Below are 15,963 nucleotides of genomic sequence, written 5' to 3'. Positions count from 1 at the left end.
ACTGAATCTTTCCCTCTTTAACACATCGTCTAATTAAAAAAACAGCACAATACCAAAGCACTTTAAAAGGAGTTGATAGCAATACTTAACTTGTAGGACAAGACATAGACCGTGTAAGGCTATTTATAATTTTTTATTGACGAAATAAATACGCTATTATCAGTCACCTAATCATTTTGCAAAAAAACGTGGTGAGAGAATAATTCAAGTAAAGTGATTTTTTAAAGACTCAATTTTGCAGTCCAAAGATCATGCCACAAGATCGCAAAGCTAAAGAGATGAACTGTGACTTACTTTTCCTCCCAAACTGCTCACAACTCATTTGTTAACTATTTGCAGAATGCAAAGTAGTAAATTATCAGTACTACAGAAAGTGAATTATAACAATTAACAAAGGGATTAACATACTCTGATAATTCTCTAAGTTCAGCTATATTGCTTTGTTAGTTAGATCTTTATGTTTTATCATCAAAACTATGCAGCATCTACTTAAAGCAATGGCCATTGCCTAATAAAAAGTGGCGTCATTTCCGTTCATAATTTAATCAAATAAAATGGATTTTCAATAAACTAATAGTGTACAGAAATACTCACTACATTTTCTTGTCACAATAAAACCCGGGTAAGGACTTACAGCATAGTAAATTGCATTAGGCGTAGGTACAAATGGTTTTTTAGATGCATCCTAATGGGAAAGAACAATATGTTAGATATAAAGATATAACAATTATATGTAATAATAATAATGATGTACATTTAGTATAGCGTTTTCTATACAATTGCATCTCAAAGCGCTTAACAATAAAAATATTATCCATTGAATCAAAATAGAATTATACAACACAACATAATTAGCATGACACAGATTACATGATTTACAATTAAAACCTATGAGTAAAAGTATTTTTATAATAAGAATGTTTTAAGATGTGTTTTGAATGTTTCAATTGTTTGCCTTTCTCTGATCTGCTTGGGCAGAGCGTTTCATACTTTTGGGCCAAAAAATTCGAAAGAGTGATCACAGAAAGTTTTGGAATTTCTCTTTGGTACGATTAACAATGTGGTGTCGCTGGAACTCCTTAATAGGCGAAAATTTGACTTATTTTTAATCAGGTCCAAGAGAAAGATGAGTTTTAACTTGCTTGATCTCACCATTCTTGTTCATCCTTGACATTGATTGGCTAAAGAAGGAAACCCACGAAGGACAGAGAAATGGGATACAGTAGACCCCCTGGACACAGTTGGATGATCTGGCTCTTTTGTCCCACACCCAGGACCAGATGCAAGGAAAATCCACAATTATAAAAAAGCCTCTCGGAATCAATTGGTCTAAGAATTCACCCTGTAAAATCAAAGCTCTTAAGGATACGTATGCGTGAAAGGAAGCAGATCAAAGTAAAAGATCAGGAACTTGGAAATATAGACACTTTCTGCTCTCTCGGCAGTATAATTGACAAAGATGGAGGCACGGAAGCAGAGGTGAAAGCACTGATAGAAAAGACACAGGCTGCATTCCAATCTTTGAACAGAGTTTGGAGAACTAAAATTATCTCCCTTTGACTAAAGCTCAGACTTTTCAACTCAAACGTGGTCTGTCCTACTGTATGGAAGTGAAACTTGAAATGCATCGCAGGCATGTATAAGGAGGATACAGATTTTCGTATAATACAGGTGCATGCCTAAGCTACTCAGAATAAAATGGATGGATAGAATTAATAATGAAGAAGTATGGAAAAGAACACAACAGAAACCACTGGGAGAGGAAATAGGAAGAAGACGATGGAGGTGGATTGGACACACCCTTAGAAAGAAGGACTCCACTATAACAAAGAAAGTATTGGACTGGAACCCTCAGGACAGAAGATCAAGGGGAAGGCCACGGGGAACATGGAGAAGAATTAAAGAAGCTGATATACGCGAGACGTGATAAGACCTGGAATGAGATAAAAAAAAAGTTAGCTCAGGATAGAGAAGGATGGAATTGTTTGCCTGTGGCCTTTACCCTGACCCAGGGCGAAAAAGGCACTGATGATGATGAAAAGAAAAATGGGGGCAAGTCCATTTAAGCATTTAAAAACGATGGTCGAAATTTTATATTCAATCCGTGCTTGAGGGGAAGCCAGTGCAAAGTCACCAAAAAGGGAGTAGCGTGGTCAGCTTTTCTTCTCATCAATACAATTCTTGCAGCTGAATTATACACAGACTGTAGCTTTCTGAGACTCTCATCAGGCAGACCAGATAGAAGTATATTACAACAGTCCATTCCAGAGCAAACTAGAGAAACCATGAACTGTTTTGTAACGTTAGTTGTCAAATAGTTCCGAATTGATTTTATTTTTCACAATTTGAAATACATGGTTTTGCAGAGAGCAATGATCCGCTTGCTCATAGACAGATTTTCATTGAAAACAGCTCCAATATTTCTCACTTTTTTAAAAGATGGAATTACTTTGCAATCGTTGAAGTCAAGTGGGAATTTGCTAATGTTTCCGACTAAATAAGTTGCAATTTGTTCAGAATCATCCAGTCTTTGATGTCTAAAATACAGATTTCGAGGTCAAAGACAATGTTGGGTATATTTTGATTTAAAATAGACTTATAAATTTGTCAGCCATCAGCGTAAAAATGATAGCCAAAATTATGATCTTTTATAATATTAGCTTGAGGTGCCATGTAAAGGCTAAATAAAATGGGTCAAAAGACAGAGCATTAGGGAACTCCAAATTGAAGACTAATACTTTCTGATCTAAAATAACATTGGCATCTGTCTTCCAGGAAATATATAAACCAATTCAGGGCACAGCCGGAAATTCCAAAATTGTTCTCTAAGCGATCTAAGAGAACATCAATGTCAATCATATCACAGGCCGCTGTTTCCCAATTTCAATGCTTTAAACAATGTCATTAAAAACTCTTAACAGATCAGTTTCGGTTGAGTGGTTTGATCTATAAGTTGATTGAAAATCTTTCAATAGACCAGTCAACTAAATGTGGGCATTGAGCTGTTTCAGAACCACTTTCTCAAGTACCTTTGACAAAAAGGGAAGGTTAGAGATCGGGCAGTACTTTTTAAGATCATTTTGACAAAGGTAATACTTCATTTGAAGGGTTTTATCATTGCTGTTTTTTAACAGAGAGGGATTTTTCCTGAAGACAAAGACATTGATAATTTCTGTAATATTTGTCAAGGTATATGTCTTCAATATTCTCTGATAAGCATTATTCTTTGTACAATCTTTGATAAAAGAACAGATCAACATTTAGAAAAAATTAAGTAAGTCAGAATTTAATATGCCAAGTTGTAGCTAGGTTTTTTTTTTCAACTTTGTCATCTGATTATTATTACGTTAAGCAAGAGACCTGATGAATGATGGGTTACACTTATGTTTTCAAACATTTTTTTCAAATGTCTCGTCCACAAAACAAATAATAGGAAATTTATTTTATTATGATCCATTTATAACATATATTTAACATTTAAAAGTGAGGATGGGAATTAATCGACTTTTGGTTGCAGACAATCCTATTAGTAAATTACAACAGCAAAGAAAAGATGAATATAAGGACTGATTAGGACTGAATAAATAGGGAGTGGGGGGGGGGGGTATTTAGCACTGTTAGTAATTTTAATGAGAAAGTTTTCACATGAAAGTATTATACGAGTACTATTTATTTTCAATAGGATCATTTCCGAAAGACGTACAAGTCATTGTTCTTACTTATTTACATAAGAAGCAATTTTGTTATGAGGGAGATCTATGCCACTTATTGAGATGAGAATCAGTTTTGAAAGAGATCAATCTCTGTATTATAACGAAGTCACACGAGAGACAATTCTTAAAGAAAATCTCTGCCTTTTAATGACATGAGAAACAATGATATTAGAGGATAATCTTTTAAAAATTGTTTATGAAAGTAAACATCTTGATGGAATCCAACCCCTGCAAATTGACATAGAAAAGTAAAATTTTGTTAGACTTTCAAGAGCAAAGCAATTTTGCTTGAAGCAGATCTATGATGCTAATTTTTATACGAGGAAATGTTTTGTAAGAGGTAGATCTATGTCAGATATCCATCATAGAAAGAGACCAGGTTTGAAGCAATTTCTTGTAAAACATAGGATGCAACAATCATATTTTGCATTTAAAAGAGCTAATGTTGATGTTAATGTTGACGACGACGATGATGATCATGATGATGGTGATGATGGTGTGTTGATGATGATAACAAAAACAATAATGAATGTGGTGTGTAAAAAGCATTTCCAAAATCCTAGACAGAGGTTGGACTCTCGAATTCCAGATAAACAAAGGAGAAAGAGACAGAAAGTATTTTTTAGGAATTTTGGACTTATTGTCAGCAACTGGCAGTGTTGTAGTTCCTAATATGCGACTTCGAAAAAAAATTCAGTTAAGCAATTCGTCTTTGAAATATTGACAAAACTTGGTCTTTATCTTAACACTCAATAATTTTAATGAACACAGGTAACAATGGCACAGCAAACTATAGGCCTTAACAATGAGTTCAGCTATCTACATCACTGTATTTAAACAAATGTCATAACTTACAGCTGTTAATACATCGTAGGCATCAAATTCTTCATCCAAGTCAGATGTAAGTTCTACACCTTCAGGGGTTTTAACTATTATAAGCACTTTACGTTTGCCATCAACAGATAACTCAAAGACTTCATTTCTGGGTAATTTCTCTGAAATAAAAGAGGTGAAAAAATGAGTATCCTTTCCGGTTTCTGTGCTAACAAATTAAGTTAATTAATTAACAACACAAACACAACAGCATGGAGCACAAATAAAGATGGACATTTCTTAACACCTGAATAAAGTTCACCAGGACAAATTTGGGGTGAGAACACAAAATTATTGTTATTGTTATCATTTTTGTTATTATAGTGTGCGTGCGCGCGCGCGCGTGTGTGTGTGTTTATTTGTATTTGTGTTTGTGTCTGTATGTGTCTCATCACATTTATGTTAATGCAAGTGTATTTCACGGTTTTTCTGCATTTTTATTCAAATTTGTACCGTTCACCGTTATTTCTACAAAATTGGTCGTATTAGGTCTTTGATTGACACTGAAATCACTAATATATTATATATATATATATATATATATATATATATATATATATATATATATATATATATAATATTATTTTAATATTTACCACAATGTTGGAGTCAGTCTACATCGATGTTTCAGGCCTTTTCAGCCATCGTCAGGACTGTGTGTTACATGAGTTTGGTTTGTTGTGTGTTGTTGCTTGTTGAAGTGTTGTTGCATGTCGAGCACTATTCTTACCATATTTGTATCCATCACGATTCAATATATATATATATATATATATATATATATATATATATATATATATATATATATATATATATATATGGAATAGTGCTCGACATGTAGCAACGGAGTGAACCACTTCAACTAGCAACAACACACAACAAACCAAACTCATGTAACACACAGTCCTGACGATGGCTGAAAAGGCCTGAAACATCCAAGATATATTCAAGATTGTGGAAAATATCAAAATAATATATTATATATATATATATATATATATATATATATATATATATATATATATATATATATATATATCTGATATATATTAGTGATTTCAGTGTCAATCAAAGACCTAATACGACCAATTTTTTTAAGGTGGTAGTGACAGCATTGAATATTTCTGGTGATATGATTATTGGGTCCCGAAATGGCTCGAATTCAAAGCCGCAGCTCCTTCTAATGGTGCTCACACCACTATGTTATGACAATCGACCCAATCCGCAAATTCCTTACCACACTCGTGCACCATCGCAAACCGCCCGGAAGCATCGTCACAACACACCAATCAACTAGATGCTCTGCGGTTTCGGGTTCTTTCCCATATCGGGTACATGTTGGACAGGTGGAATGTCCCCTCTGTTGAATCGATTTTGCCGTCAGGCAGGTTCTCGACCAAATCCGATTCGCTACCACCCAGTGTCTCCTCTTAATGGTGAAGAAGCCAGGCAGCTTCTCACCTAGTTTCGAGGAGTGTATGTCCCCAGCCCCTCGAGGGATTGAATTAGTCCAAATCGACTTCCATCTAGTATATGCATCAATGTCTGTAGTCAGGGAATCTGCACACAATGGTTGCCGGGTCTTATTTCGGTTTGAAATGGGGGCACCGTCCATTATGCGCTTGAGGGGGTTATTCAAAGCAAAATATGTTACACTGCGATTTCGTGTATGCTATTTTTAAAAAATCATTACGACGCTGTTTATCAACGGAAATGACTGAAAGTTGGCATACACTTACCAAAGAGGTCATTTTTTATTATGTCAAAAGACAAAATTCGTTAAATTACTAGAAAACCATTAAAAATGGATGTTTACTCTTTGGAGTATGTTGAACATGATCTCATAATAATATAATGATAATGAGGTAACTCCTACTTTACTTTGCTCATTTTGTTTATTCTAATGGTTATGTCCATTAGAGCGTTATACGCTGCTTGATACACCGTTTTGTTTCTCATTGATCCATTATGTTTATTGTGCTTAAGATGAAACATTTCCTGTTGTTCATCCCCTGCAAGACAAGCAAGATGTCAGTGCCTTATCGGTTAATAAATTTATGATCGAACGATCAATCCCTATTGTTTGTATTTTAATTTAACATCAATATGGACCAGCCAACGGAGTAAAATATTTCTAAAACTATCAATACGGGAGATTTTGCCGTTAAGAAAGTTTTATATGCACATTTCTTCTATTTATGTTTCAAATTTAATATAAGTACTTTGTACCTAGTATCACAAAAAAAACCCCAATTTGCTCTTCAATGAATGAGAAGAGGAGATTCTACCCCCCCCCCCCCCGCCTCCCCCTTTGCTTGACAAGAAAATGACGTCAGCGAGGCAAGGCTGCCAGATGACCAAACATTCATCTGATCAAATTTGACTTCAAAGCTGGCTAAATAGAAACTCATATAGCTTTCACCATTAAAACTGACCCTCTTAAAAAAAACTAATTGAACTTAACAAACAAAAAATTGAATAGACTAAGATAAATGCGGCTATGTGGTCTAGTGGTATGACACCTGCTTTCGGATCGGAAGGTCCTGGGTTCGAGCCACGCTCGCCGCATAGTTGAGTCCTTGGAGAAGGCTCTTTACTCACATTCTCTCACCGTACTCAGGTGTAAAATGAGTACCTGGCTGTTAACAGCGTTGTTTCTGTCCCAAAAATTTGTAATATCGCCTGACAGGCGTCATGTCTCGTCCTACATGTTATGTGTTACTGTTGGCCAGGGACCCCTTGTAAAGCGCTTTGAGCACGTTTAGTGGATATTGCGCTATATAAAAGCTCAATAAATGTCACTGAGACAAAAATAAATGAATAAGATTTAATAAAAGAAACAAAATTCAATATTGCCCATACACGTGGCCATTAGGCAGCCTTGCGCGCGAAAGTCTGGGGATGCATACTCTCGCACGCTTTTTTAGGTATTTTTTTCATTGTTATGTTATAGGGGTGTATACCTTGGCGTCTATCGCATTTTGTTTTAATAATCAGTTGATAATTCGACTTTTTAACACTCTTTGTCCCCTTTGAAATGGACTTTTCCAATTTCTCTTTTCTTTACAGTAAATTAACACAAACACACACACACACACACACACACACACACACACACACTCTCTCTCTCTCTCTTTAATAAACACCAGAAATGTCATGTCATTGTCTCACGGGACTTTTTTGATTGATGATAATTTAGCAGCCATTTTTCGTACCACTTGTTTGGGTTGTTAACACAAAATTACACTTCGGAAATATTCCAAATGATCAATATGTATATTCTAAATCAAATTATGGTTGACCCTAGCCATACAGCTCTAAAACTATAAAAGTTAAAACTTTTCTGATGTCTTCATCATATTTTCTGATACATTTGCCTTAAAATTGCCAAGGTTTAATATCTAAACCCACATATTAAGCGAAGTACAGCCACAAACCAGAAAATAATGCAGAAAAAGGATCCCATATTTTCCGGATTTTTTCTCTCTTTGGGGTCATCCAAATAACTAACACTTTTGAAACTGCATAACGTTTGTATTTATGAATGGATTTTCAAAAATCAAAAAGACTTATACTCAGTGGCTTTGATTTAAGCGTAATATTTCCCACAAAAATAGAAACAAACATTTTCTTAGTCACTGCTACATATATATATATATATATATATATATATATATATAACAACTCTATGCACTTCATCCAACTTATCAAAAAATAATGATAATTACCTATGATTTTGCTGGAAGCATCAGTAGCATCTGTGAGGTCTTCCTTGGCTGTTGATTTTAGAGGTAAAAATATCTTTAATTACATGTGGAATTCAATATGAAAGCACACTTAGGCAATTTTTTCAATTTGGATAGTCGCCGTAGTTTAAAAAAAATATCACATAATCAATACAGGGATCATCTAGGTTTTTATTATTAGCTGATCGACTGATGCGCTATTTCTTCTTGAATTTTTTTACGTGACAAAACTTGATCAGCTCGTCATCTACATTCTGCTCCCATATTTTTGCAGGTCTTTAATATCTACTCCTGCCTAGATTTGCTTCTTAAATATATTTCTCAATTGTTTCACAGAAATTGATATGTGCAAAGTTTTTGAATTTCAATATTTTAAAATTCTGTTGAAGTGATAATGATTTGAAGCCAATTCTTCTTTTACTTCTTCTTCTTAACCGTCATCGTATAAACTGACTGATTCAGTCAGTGTACTACTGGCAATCTTGTATATCATATTATGGTCCCTCTCTGTTAATTTGAGGTGCATACTTAAAGGTGTCAAGCCAGTACATTATCTTTTATGCTTTCATTATCTACAACATTTTCAAAATTTTCTTCTCACACTTCATCAAACAAAAATCTTGATCTTTTAGAGATCTGCATTGCTGAAGATTAAAATCCTTCTTTTACATATTACCATTGGTGATTCCGTATTTTCCGCGATTCTTCCATTCTAGCCTTCACACATTGCAAATTGCAATCTTTAATAAAAAATCCCTGTTTCCATTGCCAGTTTGTTTTTAATTTCAAGAGTAATTACTTATGCTATATTACTATTTAATTCAACGATTTTAAAATCACTAAGAAAACAAACAAAAAAGTCAATATTAATGGTAAGTCGAAATATTGTAATCGTTATATGTTTTAAGAAAACAACAGTTTAAACAACTTACCAATGTCCAAAATGAAAGCATTCTCTTTGCCCATACCAACGAATTTCTATCAATGAAAGTGAAAATTATCATTTGAAGATTAAACCATAAAATACGGTAAACCTTAAATAAGATAAGGAACAGTAACAGTAGTGTCATTCAAAATAAAGCATTTTAAAGAAATAGTTATGCATCATAATGTTTAATTTATTCCCACAATAGGTCATTCAGCAGCAACATTCCATTTCACGCATGTTTCTTATACTATCATTCTTACAATCTCGATCATTTCTTATAAATTGGTATTCATTCATATCTGAGCCAATACAAAACATTCAAACAATTTTATCACCTTTTATAAATATATAAACAACAGCATCTAGCACACTACATTCGTTACAAAATCATAACTGTTAATGATGATATGTTATAAACTTTTATAAAGCGCATGTTCTAAGAGATTTAGAAGGGGGCCTAAGTCAACAGAAACATTGAACACAAGATAAGACACATGTAAGGGACTATTACAATTCTTTTTAAAAGCGACAACGGTTTTATGAGCTATGTGGGGGAGCGACACTAAAAGGTCATTTTTTTATGAGATGAAATATTCTAAATTTCTATGCACAGTCATAATGTAGATGTTTGGGAAGGACGATTGCATACAATTTTTTTCGAAAAAAGTTGCCCGTTGCTATGGAAACGACGCCATATTGGAAAATAAACAACAAAAATTACAAGTCAAAGGCTTTTTTGTTTATCATCCGATTGCCATAATATTTCGGTCATAGGTAGAAAAAAGGAAAATAAAGAGGCTCTAGGAGCCCGATTTTTTATTTTTTAAAATTAGAAACTTTAAACATTAAATTCAAAGTATTTACTCGATTATTCCCCTTGAAAAATGTTACACGATTGCAAATTACTCATAAAATATAGTTTTTAAATCCGGCTTTTACAGGACCTGCGTATTTGTATAACACTTATTTGTAGAAAGTTTGAAGAAGATTGGTTGAAAATTGAGGGAGGAGTTAGGTTTTTAGTGGCGAAAATTGGAGTTTTGAGAAAAATGCATTTAAATGTCAAAATGAACATATATTTAACCATCCCATGGGTCACAAAATACGTCATTTTGAAGAAAAAACACCGGACATGTTCTCCTGCCAATTTGTATGCAGACAAATGGTCACACGAAAAAATCTCATCAAAATCAAATATTAGCCAACTGGGTCAAATTTAATCATTTTTAATATCGGTCCCCCCCCCCCCCCGCCCTTAATCATGAGTATGTTAAGGAAATGTGAGTTTTTTACAGGTCGCAACTTTGAGCTGCTCGCAACAGGACGTGAATCCCCGACCTAACTGGATTGTTGAACTACTAGACCTAAAAAACCAACATTATACTTTTTTAAAAACACACCTTTTCTTCAGACTTTAACCAATATCACGGTTTCAAGCTTAATTTGGTAAAATGCTAAATGAAAGATATACAAATCATTGCAGTAAACTAAACCCAAACTCAAGTTTTAAGTTTCAAAAAATTGAAATGGATCAAAAGTTCTGTTTCATCCTGATTGGTCATGCTTTTGCCAGTTGTATATATTTGTAGATTTACCTTAGTTCCTGAAAATAAAGGTTCCACCAACTGTGCAGCATCAGAAATAAAACGCATCAGGGCCAATATCACATCAGGATCAGTGACCACAAAATTGTATAATTTCCTCGATGAAGTTGAAAATGTAGAAATCTCAGTTGGTGTTATCTGCACTGTTTCATATTCACACTCAGTAACTATATAAGTAGAAGAAATGGGGAATGGGGTGTTTTTTAAAAAAGTATTTGAATATATTCAAGACAATAACAATAAAAACTTTTTAAAAGATTGCTTTCATGTCTACAGTTGTGTGGTTCATCATTCAGGACAATATTTTAATACAAACATTCAACCTTTCACAAGAAAGATACATAATTTAAATGAAAAAATCCTATTTACCTGGGGAAGTCGTTCCAGAAGGACCAGAGCTAGTTGTTCCAGATGGAGCAGAGCTTGTGGTTCCGGATGGAGCAGAGCTTGTGGTTCCGGATGGAGCAGAGCTTGTGGTTCCAGATGGAGCAGAGCTTGTGGTTCCGGATGGAGCAGAGCTTGTGGTTCCGGATGGAGCAGAGCTTGTGGTTCCAGAAGGAGCAGAGCTGGTTGTTCCGGTTGGAGCAGAGCTTGTGGTTCCAGAAGGAGCAGAGCTGGTGGTTCCGGATGGAGCAGAGCTGGTGGTTCCAGATGGAGTGGTTCCAAAAGAGAATGGCGTTGTGATTTCTCCACTTGGTGTACTTTCTTCTGTTAATATAGGCGTTGTTGCTGCAGCTGAGCTAGTTGTTCCTGACGGAGCTGAGCTAGTTGTTCCAGAGGGAGCTGAGCTGGTGGTTCCCTTTTCTAAGAAAAAAAATATAATGATGGTGATGATTCTTTATCTTCTTCTTCTCATCATTATATCATTGTTATTATTATTATCATTATCATTATTAATTATTATTATAATATAATGATAATACAAGCAATGCCCCTGTTATGATGTTGAATAGAGAGGGGTCTCATTAACGTTGTCGAGTACGTACCATAGAGATCCCATTCTTTCTGTTATAAGGCTTTCATCATATGTTTAATCCATCTCAATAAATCACATCATGTTCTGATTTCCGTTATATACAATGTTTAACTACTGTGCCACAAAATATGCTTATTTAAAGTATTTGTGAATTAAAAATATGCTTTTTTATAGGTAAGTCATCGACCCCATGTGCAAAATGTGGACAGGTAAATAAAGTGCTATAGTATGTTGTAGACAATCATTCAAAGTTTAGTACCTTTATGTTCCAGTTAGAGTCGTAATTAAAATAAGAAATGATCCTCCTTTTCTGTATATTCTTGCAAGTATTTCTCAACAAAAATATTCTTATAATTAAAATGCAATTTTAAATAGATGTATATTAAGTCTGTTCGACAAATGGATGATGCCAAGTCTGCAAAGATAGATCATCATCAAGCCCTACTGCAACCTCCTCGTGGTGTCGAACGGTAACAGGTCAAGCTGGCCAACTGCAGAGGGCGACAAGAATAGGCAATGGCAAACCATTCTTGTAACTTTGCCGAGTTAACTGCATGAATAAGTCCAAAAAGTTAAACGGTGACAGCGTAAAGGGGAGCATGTTTTCACGGAAGACTGCTGCCTCGCTCGGTTGGGAGCGTGATGTTCGTCAGGTCACACCGAACCGTCAGCCAGTTACTAGGCGAAATAAATTTAACAAATGTGACAAAACCAAAATTGGGACATGGAATGTCAGGACCTGTGCCCAAAAAGGAAAACTAAACAACATTCTGAAAGAAATGAAACGGCTCCAAATAAATATTCTTGGCCTGGCAGAGATGAGATGGAAAGAGCAGGGAACCATGTCAAAACAAGAAAACAACATGACATATAAGATCATATGGAGTGGTGGAACCTCTTTCCAAAAAGGAGTAGGGATGATCTTAGACCAAAAATCAACCAAATTTTACAAAGGGCACGTAGCAATCTCAGACAGAGTTTTGCTGGTTAAGCTAAGAGGACCTGTAGTTGACACCAATATTATTCAAGTTTATGCACCAACAGAAGAGGCGACAGATGCAGATATGACAGAGTTTTACCATTCACTAGACAAAGCAAAACGAATGTGTAAATCACAAGAAGTCCTTATGGTAATGGGGGACCTAAATGCTAAGATTGGCAGAGGCAGAGATGGTGACATAATCGGACCACATGGACTCGGAGACAGAAATGAACGAGGAAACATCTGGGCAGATTGGTGTAGAACAAATAAATTAATGATTTCAAACACCTGGTTTCAACAACACCCAAGAAGAACCTGGACATGGCAATCACCAGGGGACAGAGCAAGGAACCAGATAGACTTTATAGCAGTATCATCAAGATTCAGAAATGGCATATTAAATTGCAAAACCTACCCAGGCGCCGATGTAGACAGTGACCATGTCCCAGTTGTTTGTACAATAAGGATAAAGTTTAAAGCTATTCAGAGAACAGCTGGTAGAATAAAGAGGGATTACAGGTTATGCAAAGACAATGGCATACAAACAAAAATGAGAGAAGAATTTGAAAATGCACTCATGATACAAAGCCAAAGTGAACCTGATAATGAAAAATGTGAAAAACAATTTGATATATTCCAAAAGTGTGTCAAAGCAACTGCAGAAAAGCATTTACCAATAGCTCAAATAAACAGCAAAAAGGAATGGATGACAAATGAAATTCTAAACCTATTTGAAGAAAGACGAAAATGCAACAGAGGGTCTGCAGAATACCAAACATTGAACAACCACATTAAATCCAAATGCATCGAGACACACGAGAACTATCTAGACTGGAAATGCTGCGAAATCGAAAGAGAATACAAACCCAACCCCCAACAAGCTCACCAAAGAATAAAAGAACTATCAGGGAAAAGGAAAAGCAAAGCAGCAGGAAGTTGTATCCAAAACAAACAAGGGGAACTGCTATTTGAAGAACAACATATAGAAAGCCGATGGGTAGAATACATAGGCGAACTGTACAATGATCCAAATAGAAATGAACCACCACTGAAATTCAAAGAACCATTAAGCGGACCAAACATCACCAAAAGTGAAATTGAACATGCCATGGAACGAATGAGGGATGGTAAAGCAACAGGCCCTGATGAAATATCTGTAGAGGTATTAAAAAGCCTAGGAGATCTAGCAATTGATGAACTTCACATATTATTCAACAATATATACAATACTGGGAAAATTCCAGAAGATCTCTGTAACTCTATTTTCATAGCAATACCAAAGAAAGCAGGTGCAGTCAGATGCGAAAATTTTAGAACTATAAGTTTAATAAGCCACATCAACAAAATACTGTTGCGTATAATTATCAACAGGCTAAGGAATAAGATTAACCCAAAATCGCAGAAGAACAATATGGATTCCAACCTGACAGAGGGACAAGGAACGCAATATACCTCCTCCGTGTTTTAAGTGAAAGAGCTATACAGGTTCAGACCCCACTATACCTCTGTTTTGTCGACTACAAAAAAGCTTTTGATAGAGTACGCCACGAAGAAATACTAAAACAACTGCACTCCATTGGCGCTGATGAGAAAGACCTCAGACTCATGCAAACATTATACTACACCCAGCAGGCATCTATCAAAATCGGAAACTCTACAGGAAATTCCATTCCTATTAAGAAAGGAGTCCGTCAAGGGTGTGTTGCCTCACCAGATCTGTTTAATCTATACCAAGAAACAATCATGAGGGGCATAAATAATATGGAGGGAATAAAAGTGGGAGGTCACAACATAAATAATATAAGATACGCAGACGATACGGTACTCATTGCAACATCAGAAATCCAACTTCAAAAGATTGTTGACAAAGTGGTAGTAGATAGTGAAGCCAAGGGAATGGAAGTGAATATCACCAAAACGGAATGCATGGTAATGCAGAAAAACCCCGAAAACAACAACACCTGCAATATAACGATTCACGGCGAGCAACTTACCAACGTAGAAAGTTTTAAATACCTAGGTTCAATAGTGACAACAGATGGAAGATGTAACCGAGACATACGAGCAAGAATAACTCAAGCCAAACAGGCCTTCATGGACCTGGGAAACATTTTGAAAAACAAACAGATGTCGTTCGGGATTAGATTCCGAGTCTTGAAGTGCTACGTGTGGCCAATCTTGTTATACGGATGCGAAAGCTGGACTACAAATGCAGAAACACAAAAGAACATTGAAGCTTTTGAAATGTGGTGCTTGAGAAGGATGCAGAGAATATCGTATACTGCACACAAAACGAACGAAGAAGTGCTAAAACAAACATACCAACAAAGGAAACTAATGCCCTTAATAGTGGATCGACAACTATCCTTTTTCGGACACATAGTAAGGAAAGATAAGAATGAATACCTGGCAAGTTGTGGAAAAATACCTGGTAAACGCGCCCGGGGGAGACAAAGAAAAACACTCATAGACCAACTGAAGGGCTTCACCAGCCTAACAATCCAAGAGCTGTTTGAAAAGGCAAGAGACAGGGAGGAATGGAGAGAGATAATTCATGCAGTATCCGAAGCCTGGACCAGGCATGGAACCTAGAAGAAGAAGAATATATTAAGTCTACGCACTGATTTTAAAAGATCTAAAACCATTTCAAAATTTGTTAGAATGTTTCTTGAAAGATATCCTTTAAACATTCTTTATTTTGCGACCAGGTTATCTTATATCCAGTAGCATATTATATAATTGCTATTATCATCATAATCATTATCATTCTTCTTATCATCGTCTTCATCGTTGCTGTTGTTATTATCATCATTAATCACATCATAATTACTATTACTCTTATTATCATATTAAATTATCATTATCATTAATATCATTGTTACTAGTGGAATATTTGCAGAGCAATAAAGGCTATTATTTATTTATTATAGCTCTCAATGTGGAAATTAGATCAAGACAAATCGTTTGACCCATCAATGATCAAAATAAGTCTGGTAATAAAGTATGTAGGTGCCTGCAAATGAATTTGGCAATAAGACGGGCGGATAGTGATTCTCAAAGTAAAATGACCAATCATAGGCCAGCAAACCATTTCTACGTCGCTTTTCTGTTTTCTCTCAAAAGTGAAAGGAAGCATGAACA

The 15,963-nt window shown here is 35.4% G+C and overlaps 1 protein-coding gene across 1 annotated transcript in view; it reads right to left on the bottom strand.

Annotated features, from left to right (window-relative positions):
• LOC144964087 (uncharacterized) overlaps nt 1–15,963 on the bottom strand; it is a 58,703-nt gene that overhangs the window by 16,734 nt on the left and 26,006 nt on the right. Inside the window, exons 19-24 of the mRNA XM_078898028.1 lie at nt 11,234–11,668; nt 10,856–11,031; nt 9,265–9,310; nt 8,315–8,362; nt 4,569–4,708; nt 595–685 (exon numbers count right to left, since the gene is read on the bottom strand). Coding sequence (XP_078754154.1) covers nt 595–685; nt 4,569–4,708; nt 8,315–8,362; nt 9,265–9,310; nt 10,856–11,031; nt 11,234–11,668 — 936 coding nt within the window. The remainder of the gene's footprint in view (nt 1–594; nt 686–4,568; nt 4,709–8,314; nt 8,363–9,264; nt 9,311–10,855; nt 11,032–11,233; nt 11,669–15,963) is intronic.

Source organism: Berghia stephanieae, chromosome 2, assembly GCF_034508935.2.
Source record: "Berghia stephanieae isolate SIO BIC M18660-M18661 chromosome 2, UCSD_Bste_1.3, whole genome shotgun sequence".
Classification (NCBI taxonomy): domain Eukaryota; kingdom Metazoa; phylum Mollusca; class Gastropoda; order Nudibranchia; family Aeolidiidae; genus Berghia; species Berghia stephanieae.
This window is presented reverse-complemented; position numbering and strand designations above follow the sequence as displayed.